This window comes from Aquarana catesbeiana, linkage group LG11 (genome assembly GCF_042186555.1).
Source record: "Aquarana catesbeiana isolate 2022-GZ linkage group LG11, ASM4218655v1, whole genome shotgun sequence".
NCBI classification, from domain to species: Eukaryota; Metazoa; Chordata; class Amphibia; order Anura; family Ranidae; genus Aquarana; species Aquarana catesbeiana.
In genome coordinates, this window is record NC_133334.1 from 218593397 (window position 1) to 218611545 (window position 18149).

The 18149-nt window shown below is 42.0% G+C and overlaps 1 protein-coding gene across 1 annotated transcript; it reads left to right on the forward strand.

Annotated features, from left to right (window-relative positions):
- The first annotated feature begins 7519 nt into the window (after positions 1-7519).
- TMEM223 (transmembrane protein 223) lies at positions 7520-16544 on the forward strand. The gene is made up of 2 exons (XM_073605322.1): positions 7520-7918; positions 16183-16544. The coding sequence occupies exons 1-2, from the start codon at positions 7603-7605 to the stop codon at positions 16473-16475; spliced, it is 609 nt and encodes a 202-aa protein (XP_073461423.1). The 5' UTR covers positions 7520-7602; the 3' UTR covers positions 16476-16544.
- Positions 16545-18149: the final 1605 nt, after the last annotated feature.

The following is an 18149-nucleotide window of genomic DNA, read 5'->3' on the forward strand; positions in this document are numbered from 1 at the left end:
ACATGCGTAGTGTATAAAGAGGGCCCTTCCGCACGTGTCGTACGTACGTTCTGTGCGTCGAATTAGGGGGCGGAGAACATGAGTTAATTTCGAACGTCAGGGGCGGGCGACGCAGGCGGAGTTTCACACATGCGTAGTGTATAAAGAGGGCCCTTCCGCACGTGTCGTACGTACGTTCTGTGGTAGGTGATAGTGGACCTGGACGTTACAAAACGAAGGTAATTTTAGATATTTTTTTTTTTTTTTTTGGTTTTTATGGTCATGACTTTGTAGCAAGCGGCCTATATGGCTTGATAGATTGATGAGGCCTACATAGGGAGAAGATGATGAGGGGTTAGCCGAAACCTATAATAAAAGTGTTTTTTGTCTTGTGACTTCATCTTTTCCAGATATAATGAATCCCCTATTTAAGGATCCAGAGTTCCTTACATCTTTTATTTCCAAATATCGAGAGATGAGGAATTTGTGGGAGGTGAAACACCCTCAGTATTATGCTAAGCATGTGAGGAAGTCAACGCTGGAGAGACTTCTGGCCTTTGTCCAGGCGACCATCCCAGAAGCAACAATGGAGACATTGCTCAAGAAAATTGGGGTCTTGAGGAACATGTATAAGAGGGAGCATAAGAAGATCCAGGAATCAAGGAGATCAGGAGCATCAGCAGATGATGTTTATGTACCCAGGCTGTGGTACTATAATCAACTCCGTTTTCTGGATGACCAGAATGAAGCCAGGCCATCACTTTCAACCCTTCCCTCCACCCTTCCCTCCACCCCAGCAGAGGCTGATGAGGAGCAAGCTGGGTCTTCCATCCTGGATGAACCAGATATGACCATCTGGAGTCAGGTAAATTATTTTAACAAATATTTACTGTACTAATATTAATGATGTTAACTGGATGTTATAATTGTCTAAAATAATTTGGCACTCAAAATTGTGTATACATATCAATTGACAGTAGTGGCTAAATATGTTTGGCACCTGCTTGAAATAATTAGGGTGTCTGATTAGACTCTTTTATTAAAGAGAAGTATTCACATTGAATTTGCTATTCATGAGAAGCAAACTGTGTGTCATTGATGAACCCAAAAAAATATACTCAAACTATTGTCCTTTTTTTATACACAGGATGAGTCCATCCAGGAGGAATGTGGGGAAAGTGGCAGGCAGGAGGAGACCAGGCCCATGGACAGCCTGGAGGAGGCCGGATTCACCATCATCCTGGAGGAGGCTGGGCCCAGTGTCAGGCAGGAGGTGGCTGCTCCCAGTGAGGTGGCTGCTCCCAGTGAGGTGGCTGGGCCAAGTGAGGTGGCTGGGCCAAGTGAGGTGGCTGGGCCCAGTAGGAGCCTGACCGAATCCCAAGTGCCTCCCCTCCACCTTCCCAAAAAAAGGGCCAGGAAGGGGATGGTCACACAGGACGCATCCCTGCGCCTCATGCAAGAGGCCACCCGTTTTTTAAGGAGCCCCCCCGAAGCGGAAGAATCCTATGGCTGCTACTTAGCCAGCAGGCTTCTTCAGATGAATAGGGAGCAGCGCCTCATTTGTGAGCGCCTATTTGGGGAAACAATCCATAAGGGGCTGCAGGGCACGCTAACACAAAACACCCAACTACATGAGGCAGCCCCCCCTCCTCCTCCTCCTCCTCCTCCTCCTCCTCCTCCTCCTCCTGCCACAACTGAAACACCAGAGCCACAGCCTCAAAAGAAGGCTACAGGGAAGGCTGCAGGGCAGCGTGGAGGAAAGGCTGCAGGGAAGAGAAGAAAATGATGACCTGGGTTCAGTCTGGTCTGACAGAAGACGCAGGCTGTTGTAGGACCACAGTCTGGGGACATCTAGATCATCTGCTGGTGCTGTTGATCTCTGGGATTCTTGGACCAGATTGTGCTCCCTCTTATATGGACTCCGCAAGATCCCAATTTTCTGGTACACCGACTTTTTCCAGCGTTGACTTCCTCTTTATTTTATTTTGACCATGAATAAATGGATCATTTTTTGAGTTTAGCAAAAGACTTTATGTTTTTTCTTTGAAATCATTGATTTTACACACAATGTTAAATTAACAAGGGACAACAATCTCATTGAGTTTGAAAAAAAACACACCAAAAATACATTACTAATGTTAATAATGTTCAAGTGGTAAGTCTTGAAAATCAAAAAATTTACGTAACCAAAAACGGTGCTTTGGGTTAACTTTATCTAAAAACTAAAAAATAATCACTATAAAAAAAAAAAATAATAATGGGTTCTTTGTGTTAACTTTACAAACCTAAAAAAAAAAAAGGGGAAAAAGTATTATTAGTATGGAAACATTGTTTTTAAAATGCATACTATATCATTCATGAGATCAAAGAGAAAAAGAATCCAGAAATCAGTTTGGGAGAACTCTGATTATGAACAGCAAAACACCTTCGTTCTTTATAGAGCCTTCGTAAAGAAGAAATAAAATGCGCTGCATTCAACGATCACAGATTTTGCAGCGTGATGAATGTGCTACCTACAATACGAACACTAGTTTTACTAGACCGAGTGCTTCCGTTTAGTTTTTGCTTATGAGCATGCGTCGTTTTTTTGTCCGTCGGACTAGCATACAGACGAGCGGACTTCGGGGTCCGTCGTAGTTACGACGTAAAGATTTGAAGCATGCTTCAAATCTAAAGTCCGTCGGATTTGAGGCTAAAAAAGTCCGTTGAAAGTCCGGAGAAGCCCACACACGATCGGATTACCAGCCAGCTTTAGTCCGTCAGCGTCCGTTGGACTTTTGTAGACGAAAAGTCCGACCGTGTGTACGCGGCATTAGAGTCTGCAAAACACTTGAGACTGAGGTGGAGGTTCACCTTCCAGCAGGACAACGACCCTAAATATACAGCCAGAGCTACAATGGAATGGTTTAGATCAAAGCATATTCATTTGTTAGAATGGCCCAGTCAAAGTCCAGACCTAAATCCAATTGAGAATCTGTGGCAAGATTTGAAAATTGCTGTTCAGACGCTCTCCATCCAATCTGACAGAGCTTGAGCTATTTTGCAAGGAAGAATGGGCAAAAATGTCACTCTCTAGATGTGCAAAGCTGGTAGAGACATCCCCAAAAAGACTTGCAGCTGTAATAGCAGCAAAAGATGCTTCTACAAAGTATTGACTCAGGGAGGCTGAATATAAATGCACGCCGCACTTTTCAGATATTTATTTGTAAAAAATGTTGAAGACCATTTATCAATTTTCTTTGCACTTTACAATTATGTGCCATTTTGTGTTGGTCTATCACATAAAATCCCAATAAAATACATTTACGTTCTTGGTTGTAAAATGTGGAAAATGTCAAGGGGTGTGAATACTTTTTCAAGACACAGTAAATGGTCCATATAGTGAACTTATTCAATCTCCAAATATGGAAAGGCTTCTTCACAGTAAGAGCTGTGAAAATGTGAAATAGACTCCCTCAGGAGCTGGTTCTGGTCAACTCAATACTGTGGATTGTTTTAAGGAAGGCCTGGATTATTTTCTAAATGTACATAATATAACTGGATACTAACATTTATAGGTAAAGCTCATCCAGGTAATATCCGATTGCCTCTTGGGGGATCAGGAAGGATTTTTTCTCCCACTGGAGCAAATTTAAATATATTAGAAATTCAACTAGTAAATATTAAAATTACATTTTATTAATTGCAAGAATCATGTAAAACAAAAAACAAAACTCTTTTAAAGATAAAAGGGCCATGTTTATGCACACTAAAGTTACAGCTATAGTAGAGCTGCACGAATAATCGCTAAAGAATCAGATCTACCCCCCTCGCGATCTTAACAAAGCATTTTCCCGATTCAGTGCAGAGTTCCCTGTTCACAGCTAACACCTGTGAAAAAATAAAAATCCATTATGACAACATTGCTTAGACAGAGATAAAGAGAAACATTGTAACTTAGTTCTTTTAGATCAAAGGGATGAACTTCGGTCTGTAAATGAGGGAAGGTCTGGTGGAGGCGGTGCCTGAGCTTGTTGTGTGCTGTCATGGTGCACGGCAACCGAGCGGAGCGCCCGCAGCCTCATGTGTGGGTCTGGGGGACAGGAGCAAGGCAAGCCGGGAGCGGGACTGTCAGTGCTGTTTGGACTAGAGTGGACTGAAGGGACCACCTGGCATGGAGAATATATATTTTGTAGTCTCATGGATACTTTTATGTACTGAATTTGATAAATGTTTTGTAACTTGCCCTCTTGAGTCCTGCCCCTGAGCTACTTACCTACTATTTCAAAAATAAAATAAGAAATATGTTTTTTGCCTTAATATCTACCTTAATTGCATATTGTACTTGTTTGTAGCCTAAATACTGAAACTTGGACTTAAAACTGTAATTTTTATCCTTTTGGAAATGCCAGTAAAAACTCGTGTGTGCCAGTAAATTTTGGGTGTTGTGTTAGTGTGGGCAGTTAGGGTTTTGTATTACTTCACTGGCTGCATGTTATATATTTGCTCTCTGCATGTTGTGTTTTTTTCTTTTTTACATTTTTAACTTAAACCACTTCCGAACTGCCACCAATGGATATTTGTCACTACTTTGATGTTAAATACTGTTTTTATGGCAGCAAATAGCTCAATAAAACCCCAGTATTTCTAACTACAGCCGGCGATCCTCTTTCACATAAAAGTGGTCTCAGCAGCAGATTCCCAGCAAGATCACTTTTATGGACGACAGGATTGGTGCCCCCTTGCCGCCACGTACCGGGCTTTCCCTGCTGCTTACCGGAGCCAGTAGAACCAGCGGAAGCTATTGGGGCCAGTGGCCAGATGGGCAGGAAATCGAGTGAGGGCAAGATGGCCCCTACACCCTTGGAGGACTGGAACGACGTCAAACGTCACCTCTGTCCTCTGGCCTTAAAGGGACAATTTTTTTTTCATTGCTTTTAAGTGTAAATGTTTGATCTGAGGTCTTTTTGACCCCAGATCTCACATTAACCACATCAGCCCCAGAAGGATGTACCCCCTTAATGACCAGGCTATTTTTTGTGATACTGCACTGTGTCGCTTTAACTGACAATTGCGCAGTCGTGCGACGATGTACCCAAACAAAATTTATGTCCTTTTTTCCCCAGAAATAGAGCTTTCTTTTGGTGGTATTTGGTCACCTCTGCAGTTTTGACAATTTTAGAAAAAAAAAAAATATATTTTTTACTTTTTGCTATAATAAATATCCAAAAAAATGTAAAAAAAATAAACAAATGTCTTCATCAGTTTAAGCCAATATGTATTCTCCTACATATTTTTGGTAAAAAAAAAATAGCAAAAAGCGTATATTGATTGGTTTGCATAAAAGTTATAGCGTCTACAAAATAGGGGATATATTTATGGCATTTTTATTATGTATTTTTTTTTTTTACTAGTAATGGTGGTGATCAGCGATTTTTTTTAGCGGTACTGCGACATTGTGGTGGACAGATCAGAAACTGTTGACACTTTTTTGGGACCAGTGACATTATTTGAGTGATCAGAGCTAAAAATAGCCACTGATCACTGTAGAAATGACACTGGCAGGGAAGGGGTTAACACTAGGGGGAGATCAAGGGGTTAAGTGTTCCCTGGGGGGAGGGGGTGGACTGACTGGGAATAGAGAGAGATCGCTGTTCTTGATCACTAGGAACAGACAATCTCTCTCTACTCCCCTGACAGAACGGGGATCTGTTTGTTTACATTGACAGATCCCCATTCTGGCTCTCTGTGGAGCGATCGCAGGTGGCTGGCGGACATCACGCCTGCCGGCCACGCGCTGCGGGCTTGTGGGCCTGCTATAGCCATTAAAGGGACCGCCGTACTAGTACAGCGATTTGCACAGCTGAGCTGGTCGGCAAGCGGTTAAAGAGGCCCTGTCCTGCTTATTTCTATTACATTTTTTTTAAAAGGACAGTATAAAAAAAAAAACAAGTAAACTAAATAAGAATAAAAACAAACATTTAAAGCGCCCCCTCCCTCTGAGTTCATGCGCAGAAGTGAACGCATACGCAAGTTGTGCCCACATATGTAAATAACACATGAGGTATTGCCACGATCGAGTGAGAGCAATAATCCTAGCACTAGATCTTCTCTGTAACTCAAAACTAGTAGCCTGTAGAAATTCCACAAGTGGGTGCAATTTTGAAGCATGACACGTTGGGTATCTATTTACTCGATGTAACATTATCTTTCACAATATAGACAAAAATTGGGCTAACTTTACTGTTTTCTTATTTTTTAATTTAAAAGTGTATTTTTTCCAAAAAAAACTTCTAAGACTGCTGCGCAAATACGGTGTGACATAAACTATTGCAACATTCTCCGTTTTATTCTCTAGGTCTAGGGTGTCTGAAAAAATATATATACGTTTGAGGGTTCTAAGTAATTTTCTAGCAAAAAAAAAAAATATTTCAACTTGTAAACAAAAAGTGTCAAAAGTAGACTTGGTCCTTAACCACTTCAATACAGGGCACTTTACCCCCCTTCTTGCCCAAGCCAATTTTCAGCTTTCAGCGCTGTCACTTTTTGAATGACAATTGCGCGGTCATGCTACACTGTACCCAAACAACATTTTTATTATTTCGTTCCCACAAATAGAGCTTTCTTTTGGTGGTATTTGATCACCTCTGCAATTTTTATTTTTTGCTAAACAAATAAAAAAAGACTGAAAATTTTGAAAAAAAAAGTATTTTCTTTGTTTCTTTATACAATTTTGTAAACAAGTAAGTTTTCTTCTTCACTGATGGGCACTAATGAGGATGCACTGATGGGCATTCATAGGTGGCACTGAAAGGCTGCACTGATGGGTACTTATGAGTGGCACTGATAGATGGCACTTATAGGCATCACTGATGGCACTGGCAGGCATTGCTGATGGGCACTGATTGGCATATCCCTGGTGGTCCAGGGTGGCTCTTCCTGTCTAAACTGTGGTCAGTCGTGACTGGACACAGCTGATTACATGGTAAAGAGCCTCCGTCAGAGGCTCTTTCTAGAGATCGGTGTTGCAGTGTGTCAGGATAAGCGCGATTGCACCACTTGTATCTATAAGTAAGCCTATAATAAGGCTTACTTGTAGGTACTGTAAATATCTCCTATACTTGCACAGTTTAGGAGATATTCACTATATGCACTGCTGCCGACGTCATCGGCGCATGCGCAACAGCCCGCTCGTGCTGTTCCTTCAGTACCTGTGCCGTGACTGGCGCACCTGCATACATGCGTGGGAGAGACATAATCGCAGCTCCGGCCAATCACAGTGCCGGAGCCCGCTAGCCCTGAAGTAACTCTGGTGAAAGATGTTGGCCGTGGGAGCGGAGTGTGGGGCGCACTGCAGGGCATGATCGTTCTAAGGTATTTCATAATGAGCTAGTATGAGTATGCGATGCATATTAGCTCATTATGCCTTTGTCTTGCAGTTTTGTTTTCTTTCCGGAGGTTTACAACCTCTTTAAGTGGTTAATAATAACTAAACCACAAGAGTGTATTCAGTGATTGCAGTACATGCGCAGACGCCATCTTTCTCCTCCCGGAAGTAGGCAGACACACCTCGTACAACACGTCATTACATCACTAAAGCGCGACTCAGGCTCGCAGTCCCTGTGCAGGGTCATTAGGAGCGGTATGCTTCGGTTCCTAGGAAACCTCCGGTCCTGTTACCGGTGGAGGCCGAAGGCGGCGCTTCTAGCGCGTCACTATAAGATAGAGCCGGTGGGCCGAGATGTGGTGCTGTTCGAGCACCGGAGGCCGCGCTTCTTCCGCCTGCTGGGGCTGTTCTGTGTGGCTCAGACCGGCTTCTGGGCGTACTTGGCGCACTTCGGCTTCACGACTCTGCGGGACATCAGACAGAGAAACCAGGGACAGGACGGGGAGGTGAAGGGGAGGAACATGGGCTCCCCCTTGTGGAGGACGGCGTTCACTCTGGGCTGCCTGTCAGTGGGTAGGTCATTCTATCTGCTGCTGTGATTGGAGCTCATTGACAGCCAGGCAACAAGTATTATGTACACAAGTCAGCCGTTATCGCCTCCATGTTTCTCATGACTTTTAAAGTGATCCGGTCATTTATATGAAACATTGGTACCCTAGTGTAAAAGAAGATCTTTATCCAGCATGAAGTCCCTTCCGTTCTCACTTCCAGGTTGGTCAGACATCTGGGGCCCTGCTGGGCTCTGTGGCTCCTCAGGCCTGCTTTAGTGTAAGCACTGGGCTCCCTGGAAGACAGGCTGTTCACCACTTGAAAACCAGACCCTTTCTGGAACCTTTAGTATTTTTTGCAAGAAAAAAAAATTCGATATTATTTATTTACTTTTTTTAATCAGAGACCCTAGAGCATACAATGGCGATCGTTGCAATATTTTATGTCGCACCGTATTTGCGTAGCGGTCTTTCAAACAGTTTTTTTGGGGAAAAAAAATATGTATTTAAGAGTAAAAAAAAAAAAGTGTCCCAATTTTTTTTTTGTATGATATGAAAGATGATTTTACGCCGAGTAAATACCTGACGTAGCATGCTTTAAAATTTCTTGTGGAGAAAACGTTTGTGACAAACTGCGTTACTTAAAAGTCTCCATAGACGACACTTTAAACGGGTAACCTGTTAAAAATGTTAGTTACAGAGGAGGTCTTGCGCTAGAATTATTGCTTACACTCTAAAGGAACGCGGTGATATCCCACATGTGTGGTTTGAACACCGTTTACATAAGCTTGTGTGGCTTACGTATGCATTTGCTTCTGTGCGTGAGCACTGCTGGGGAGCTCTACATTTTATTTTTTCTTATTATACATTTTATTTTTACACTTTCCCTTTATTCATTTTGATCACTTTTTAACCTATTACAAGGAATGTAAACATCCCTTGTAATAGAAATAAGGATGACAGGTCCTCTTTATGGAGAGATCTGGGGTCAAAAAGACCCCATTTACCCTTTAACAGCAAAGGGGGAAAAAATGTTTTTTTTTTTTGTTTTTTTTAACTTTTACTTAAAAAAAAAAAAAATTGTTTACCATTGCATGGGAACCAGAAGAGACTCCAGGCATTGCTCCGGTCCTCCAAGGGCATAGAGAGGTGTGACGGCCATCTTGGCCTCACTTGTGTTCCTGCCCAGCAACAGCCGCATCGGATCGCTCCTTGGTTATACTGATGGGTCAGGTAAGCCTGGGAAGCAACGGGGGGGGGGGATGTATTCTGCGGGACCACTTTTATCTAAAAGTGAACCGGCCATAGTAAAAAAACGATACCGGGGTTATGGCAGCTATTTGCTTCCATAACCCCGGTATTTAACGTCAAATTAATGATGTATTTTTACTATGAGTCCGTCGTCAAGTGGTTAAACTGTCACATCGAACACGTAGCACTATGAAGGAGCAGAGAAAAGATTTGCAGCGGACATGTAAGTGTTTAAAGCCTAACTCCAAGTTTCATTTAACTTTAAAAGGGAAGTTCACTTTTTGGAACATATTCCACCCATACCTAGGGTGTAACCTGTTCCAGCTGATGTTCCCCTCACCGGTGTCATGGTTTAAAATGGGCGTGGCTGTGTGTGGACTCCGCCTGCACAGCTGCGTCATTCATTCACAGAACTGGACCGGAAGCTGCTGGAACGCAGCGCTGTATATTGTATGTAGCTGAAGTAGCACAGACAGCAGCCACATGTACTAGTGATAGAAATAGTTTGTGTGAACCAGCTTGGTCCAAATAAACTATTTAAGGGTAAATTAAACCCTGAAGTTTACTGTACAACTAGAGCAAGGGGGGATCTAGGACTATCAATCCTGATGACTGCTCCTGTATGACCCTTCCGTACAGTTGCATCATCCATATACCTGTGAATGGAAAGTCAAGTTCTGTCTGGCACTGCAGCAGAAGTACTTTGAGATCTCAATGGAGCACAATTTCAGTGACATCATTACACTTGGTAGCTCATTGATCACTTACTCTAGCATAATAATAGGTCCGTACCTGCATAGAAAACTGGGACTACAGGAAAGTTCTGCAGGTAGCTTGCGCTGTGATGTACTGATCATGATTGCAGGTGGTGTCCTGCTCTCCACCTTCCTTAATTAGAGAATGCTTTGCATTTATTTAGAGATGTAAAGCATTCTGAGTGGTGCCAGTGCCAAGTAGCCAACCTCCTGTGTTCATAATGCATTAGGCCGGCCCCTCGGCATCGGCCCCAGAAGCAAGTGGAGATCACCGAAGCAGCAGTGGGGTTGATTTACTAAAACTGGTGCATTCCGAATCTGGTGCAGCTGTGAATGGTAGCCAATCAGCTTCTGACTTTAGCTTGTTCAATTAAGCTTTGGCAATAAACCCTGGAAGCTGATTGGTTTATATGCAGAAGTGCACCAGATTTTGCACTCTCCAGCTTTAGTAAATAAACTCCAGTGTCTACTTCAGTAAAGATAAAAGGCAGAGTGATGTCCGTATAAGATTCACTTTTAGAGGATAAAACAGCATCCACTTGCATGTCAAATATGAACCATCCAGCCTTCTTTTTCTGAGGTTGGCTGTGCAGATGTTGCCTCTTATGCATGCTTGACCCTGATCTCAGGCAACCATTATCACTTTATTCCATGTGTCCTCATCCCTGAGACAAGATCTCCATTATTATTATTGGACTATAAGATCTCCATTATTATTATTGGACTATTTATGGTTTATCTCCAGTTTACTGGTTTTCAGACTTTGTTCACAGGCTAGAGCTACGGTTTTATTGTATCTACTCCAAGTTGGCTACTTGAGACAATTTTCAGCTTCCAGGGGTATCAGCTAGGTATGGAATATACTGTATATAGTTACATTGGTTGAAGCTGGACCACTGTAGCTATGTACCAATAACATTTAATTGGAATTCATCTTTAAAGTGGTTGTTAAGCTACTCTAACCTGTATGCACCTCCTATTGTAGTATCCCCCTCTGTTTGTGATTTATAAAAAATAATAAATGCTGCAAATACTTCATTTTACAGCCGAGATTGCGATCACATGACTGGCCAGCTTTCTCCTTTCCTCCTCCTGAGACATACAGCGGGTGGGGCTGAGATTCCTCTGCTGATGTCACTCTGGAGGGGAGGAGGAGAGAGCTGGCTAGTCATGTGACTGCAATCTCAGCTCTTAAATGAGGTATTTGCAGCATTTATATTTATAAATCATTCACAGAGGGGGACACTGCAATATGAGGCAGTGCTGATGGTGTATACAGGTTAGTGTTATGAGAGCAGCAAGAGGGGAGGGGGAGGAGGACACAGGAGCAGAGAGGAGAGCAGATAGCAGGCTGCTGATGACAGAGGCACATAAACTAACCACGGTGTCTGGCCTCAGCAGCCATGATACACCGTGGTCAGTTTACAGAGGGGTGGGGAGAAACTAGCAGGATCAGCCAGGTTTTTTAGGTGTTACAGGGGGCCAAATGACACAGGACAAGCACTGTGTCATATAACATGCTTTAAAGGAGCATGATTCCCCCCCCCCTTTTTTTTTTTTTTTTTTTTGAGTTAAATGCTTTAACCACTTTTAACCCCCTTCATGACCAGGCCACTTTTTGCAATACAGCACTGCTTTACTTTCATGATAATTGCACAATCGTCCATCACTGGGTACAGTTACTATGTACCCAAATAAAATTTGTATTTTTTTTCCCACAGAGCTTTCTTTTGGTGGTATAACCACTGTGTTTATTTTTTGCGCTATAAACAAAGACTGACAATTATGAAAAAAAACCCAACTTTCTGCTATAAAACATATCCAATAAAAAAAATTAAACAATCAGATTTCTTCATAAATTTAGGCCAGTGTGTATTCTGCTACATGTTCTTGGTAAAAAATCCCAATAAGCGTATACGGATTGGTTTACACAAATGTTATAGTGTCTACAATCTATGGCATATATCCTGGAAATTTCTTTTTTTAATACTAGTAATGGCGTCGATCAGCAACTTAGAGTGGGACTGCGATATGGCAGTGGACAATCAGACACTAACTGCCACTTTGCGGGAACCAGTGACACTAATACAGTAATCAGTGCTCAAAATATGCACTGTCACTGGCTGGGAAGGGGTTAAATATCTAGGGTGATCAAAGGGTTAATGGTGTGCCTAGCTGGTGTTTGTGTTTACTATGTGTGCTGCTTTACTAGTGGAAGAGATGGATTTGAGTCCCTGATGTGCAGTAACACAGAATGCATCCCCCTATCACAGCAGAAGTGGTGTGTGTGTGTGTGTGTGTGTGTGTGTGTGTGTGTGTGTGTGTGTGTGTATATATATATATATAAACACACATACACATGAGGACACATGCTGTGATTGACAGCCTTGGCTCTGTCCCTGTGTGAAGGGGGGTGTGCTCCTTTCTGTCAATCAGCTCTCCTCGATGTAACTTTAGCTCTCCGCCCCTTCTTTTTAGAGCTGAGATCCTGTGTAAATTTTGCACTTTAAATGGATGTAGTGGAAAGACGGCATTAAATAAACGGGTACAACTTATGTAAAAGGATTTGTTTCATCTCTGTGTATCACTTGAGGACAGTCACTTCACTGGGTATATGTGAGGATTTACAACCACTTTAAGGGCACTTCCACACCAGGGCGGAGCCTGTGTTCTGTCGGATAGTGCCCGCTATCGAGAAGTACCCGGGATGTACTGCGCATGCGCCATCCGGAACAGCACAACAGCTGATTTTACGATCAGCTGTTGTGACGGCACCTGCACACGATAGCCGACGGAAGAAATTTTTTGTCAGTTTGTGCCTTGCGCTAGTGAGGCGTGTTCATGTCAGTGAGGGGCGGATTTTTAAATGAAGGGCAGTGCTGCAAAACACATATTTTTCAGATAGAAAAATACGCCCTTCAGTTGACTACACGCCCCACAAGCGTCCAGGAAGAATAGCAGAAAATGTGTTTTGCAGCACTGCCCATCATTGAATAACCCCCCACCGACATGGACACGCCTCGCCAGCGCGAGGCACAATCTGCCAGAAAAATTTCTTCCATCGGCTATTGTGCGCAGGTGCTGTCTTGCCAACACAACAGCTGATCGTAAACTCAGCTATTGTGCAGTTCCGGGCACTTCTCGATAGAACACTGGTGTTAACGGTAAAGCTATTGTGCGGTTCCGGGCACTTCTCGATAGAACACTGGCGTTAACGGTAAAGCACCACTAGTTTTAGCACCGATTTACAACTGTTATAGCAGCGCTTTTCAGCCACTAGCAGGGCACTTAAAAACCTCACTAGCAGCTGAAGAAAGGGTTAAAAGGGGCGCTGCCGAATCGATTTGCAGGCTCTTCGACAGCGCTGCCCATTCATTTCAATGGGCAAGGCATTTTGGGAGTGTTGCTCCTGCAACACCCCAAAGATGCTGCCTGCAGGACTTTTTTTTTTTTTTTTTTTCCCCAGTCCTGCAAGCGCACCACCCCAGTGTGAAAGCACTCGGGCAGCGCTATTTTTAGCGATAAAAACATCTGAAAAGTACGCCAGTTTGAAAGGGGTCTTAATGTAGCACATAGGTTGGGTCTGCTTGTTCTTCAGTATTCTATTGTAATGTTGGAATGTCAGCTATGGTTCGCACCCTTACCCCCGAACTTTTATCTTACTGATGTTTTTGAAACTCCTGTCACATTTGTATACGACTCTGGTATATCATGTGGATTAGATTGTATGACCTTATTACACCTCTAGTTGTTGACTGTACATTGTATGCTTTAAAAAAATTATAATAAATAAATGCAGCGCTAAGTGAAATGAAAAAAGGGGTGGGCTAACACTCCATAAATATATATGGTGTGTGTGATAGCAAATAATTCAACATAGTAATAATGGTTGAACAGCACAACAAGTAAAATGAACCAACATACTTCAGTTGTTGAAAACAGTGTCCATAATAAAAGTTCATCAACATAAACAGTGTGATGTTTTTGGTGATAAAAGGAAAAAAAAAAATATATATGTATGTAATATTCAAAATCGAATGAATGGTCTTCGTGTACTCCAGTGCCCCAGTAGAAGGACTATGGTCCGAAACATGTCGGGTCGCAGAAGCCGTCTGTGCCCTGTTACCACGCGACTTTATCTTTTTTACCATTTGTGATCACGATTTTTTACCTTTTGTATCTGCTGTTTACAAAGGAAACTTTCTCTTTTTTGTGGTTTTCAATAAACCTTATACAATTGATTCATGCACTATGTGGAGACCTTTTTCTTTCTCCATATGAACCAATATTTGGTGCGGTGAAAGCTGTATCCTGTGACAACTGCCCGCTAGCTGTGAAGGGGAATTCATCCATCCATTGGAGATTAAAGTACCACTTACATCCACGGTTGCTCCAGATGGGACCCTTGGAACCTATTACCAACGCTTCCAAGAAAGCACTTCTAGGATCGGTTGATCCATAAGCCTGAATGACACTCCGCCGTCTGGTAAGCGCATTTACCCCTTCCATTCACGTGTGGATTATGAGTACACGAAGACCATTCATTCGATTTCGAATATCACATACATATATATTTTTTTTTTCCTTTTATCACCAAAAACATCACACTGTTTATGTTGATGAACTTTTATTATGGACACTGTTTTCAACAACTGAAGTATGTTGGTTCACTTTACTTGTTGAGCTGTTCAACTATTACTACGTTGAATTATTTTCTATCACACACAACATATATATTTATGGAGTGTTAGCCCACCCCTTTTTTCATTTCACTTAGCGCTGCATTTATTTATTATAATTTTTTGATTGCACGGTTACTACACTGGTGATGCTGGCTGCTATCATATTCATATAATTATTTTTTTTTTTAGTAGCGCAATGATATTCCATTTTATTTTATGCTTTGAATGTGATGTTTCTAAATAAAGAACTGTAAAAAAAAAAAAAAAAACTGTGTCAGATGAGTGCTTCTTGTAACTGCGTCAGATGAGTGCTTCTTGTAACTGCATCTGCTGATTCCCCCTTTTTTTTTTTTTTTGCTTTAAAGTGTGGGCAAAAGTTTTATTGGGGGTATTAGGTAGGTAGCAGTAGGGTACCTCTAAAGATGTGTGGCCAATTGGTGCCTGGCGCTTCTGTCTTGAGAAATGTTACTTGCAGCCTGTGACGGCGATGCCACCACTGAAGTTTGGGTAGTGAAACTGAGTCAGGGCTGAAGTAGAAAAATCAGAGCAGGTTGCCTGCTATGTAGCTTCTAAATTCGGAAAACATTGTATTCATTTAAAAGAATATAAGGGTATTCTGTGATTGGATACGGGGTGTGTGAATATCATGATCTCTCCTTGGCCAATCACAAAACGCCTTGTATTTTAACATTTTATGAATGGGGAACTGCACAGCGAGGAACCTGCTGTAATCACAATGTTCCAGTCCCAGCTGTCTGTTTCACTTCTGGAAATTCAGCAGTGACATCACCATGAGAAGCCGCATTTGAAATAAAAATTTTTCATAAAAGGAGGTGTAGCCAATGGTGGGGCATGCATCATTAGAGGTACCCTTTTGGTACCTAGCTACTGTGCGCAATAAAGTTTCTACCCACACCTAAGCTTTAATAAATTCCATATTACTCTGACCCACTTAGGCCTCATGTACACTGCTGTTGGGCATTTTTGTTTTCAGCTGCCCCTGAACTCTCCTGTTAACTTAGCAGTACATGTACCCAGAGTCGTTTAGAAGCACTTTTTGGAAAGCAAAAAAAAAAAAATGCGTTCAGGGTGGATGGTTCAGAGGCATTTCAAATGCCTGTAACAGCTTGTAAACGTGTTAACTCACATTTAGCCGCATTTGTTTACAGGTGTTTATTTTTTGACCATTTGAAATAGAAAAAAAAAATGTAAAAAAACGCTTTAAAAAGGAAACGCGGCAAAACTGATGTTTTTCGCCGGTTACTATCTGTCAAGTGAAATCATTCAGGAGAGGTTGTAAAACGTCCCGTGTACATGAAGCCAAAGTATTTTTTAAAGTTTGACAGGGAAAGGAAGATTCCTTTCACTAAACATTATAGAGCAGGTCATATTAGCTTGAGGAATAATATACACTTAGATGCTGACTGCAATTTTTGTCAAAAATAGTTAACAGGATTGTCACTGTTGTCAGATTTAATATATAGCCTTATCCCACAGTAAAAAAAATAAATTGAGGATTTGTAGTTTTGAAACTAGATTGTTTGTGATTGTATTTTTTTTTTTTTTTTCTAGTATTGTAAATTGTCTACCTATCTTCCTAGGTACCCTCGTAATGGCAGCTGGTTTGTTGTTCTCACGCCGCTCTGTCAGCTCTGTGATCCTTCATGCTGGAGGAGAAAAAGTAACCATCGCCACTGCAGGTGTTTTTGGGATCAGTTCATCATTTAGTCTTCCTTTAAGACATATTTCTTGTATGGCTCATCGCTCTGAGGTTCCTGCCATGATACCCCTTAAGATCAAAGGTCGCCCTTTGTATTACCTATTGGACAAGCAAGGACGTGTTTCCAATGCCAAGTTGTTTGATCTCACAGTGGGAGCATATCGGAAACTGTGATGTCTGTTTTATACAATGTGCTTGTATTTATGTAGAAACAAAAGATATTAAATTTGTTGTATTTTTCAATCGAGTATTAACACTGGTGCGTGTATATCAGCAACAAAGGTTAGTTACCTGTAGTAAGAACGAAGCAGAGGAAAGCAAATCTGCAACTAAGGGCACCAGGTCTGTCTATGCATCTCCAGTACAAGAGACTTCAGTACAAAAGAGGACTGGAATTGGATGGTAAAGTACAAAACATTTACTAAATAGATACTGTACATACAGTGGCTTGCGAAAGTATTCGGCCCCCTTGAACTTTTCAACCTTTTGCCACATTTCAGGCTTTAAAGATATAAAATTTTAATTTTTTGTGAAGAATCACCAACAAGTGGGACACAATTGTGAAGTGGAACGAAATCTATTGGATATTTTAAACTTTTTTAGCAATTAAAAAACTGAAAAGTGGTGCGTGCAAAATTATTCGGCCCCTTTACTTTCAGTGCAGCAAACTCACTCCAGAAGTTCAGCGAGGATCTCTGAATGATCCAGTGTTGTCCTAAATGACTGATGGTGATAAATAGAATCCACCTGTGTGTAATCAAGTCTCTGTATAAATGCACCTGCTCTGTGATAGTCTCAGGATTCTGTTGAAAGCGCAGAGAGCATCATGAAGACCAAGGAACACACCAGGCAGGTCTGTAATACTGTTGTGGAGAAGTTTAAAGCCAGATTTGGATACAAAAAGATTTCCCAAGCTTTAAACATCCCAAGGAGCACTGTGCAAGCGATCATTTTGAAATGGAAGGAGTATCAGACCACTGCAAATCTACCAAGACCTGGCTGTCCCTCTAAACTTTCAGCTCAGACAAGGAGAAGACTGATCAGAGATGCAGCCAAGAGGCCCATGATCACTCTGGATGAACTGCAGAGAACTACAGCTGAGGTGGGAGAGTCTGTCCATAGGACAACAATCAGTCGTACACTGCACAAATCTGGCCTTTATGGAAGAGTGGCAAGAAGAAAGCCATTTCTCAAAGATATCCATAAAAAGTCTTGTCTAAAGTTTGCCACAAGCCACCTGGGAGACACACCAAACATGTGGAAGAAGGTGCTCTGGTCCGATGAAACCAAAATCGAACTTTTTGGCCATAATGCAAAACGATATGTTTGGTGTAAAAGCAACACAGCTCATCACACTCAACACACCATCCCCACTGTCAAACATGGTAGTGGCAGCATCATGGTTTGGGCCTGCTTTTCTTCAGCAGGGACAGGGAAGATGGTTAAAATTGAGGGGAAGATGGATGCAGCCAAATACAGGACCATTCTGGATGAAAACCTGTTGGAGTCTGCAAAAGACCTGAAACTGGGACGGAGATTTATCTTCCAACAAGACAATGATCCCAAACATACAGCAAAATCTACAAAGGAATGGTTCACAAATAAACGTAAGGTGTTAGAATGGCCAAGTCAAAGTCCAGACCTGAATCCAATCGAGAATCTGTGGAAAGAGCTGAAAACTGCTGTTCACAAACAGTCTCCATCCAACCTCACTGAGCTCGAGCTGTTTTGCAAGGAAGAATGGGCAAGAATTTCAGTCTCTCGATGTGCAAAACTGATAGAGACATACCCCAAGCGACTTGCAGCTGTAATCGCAGCAAAAGGTGGCTCTACAAAGTATTAACGCAA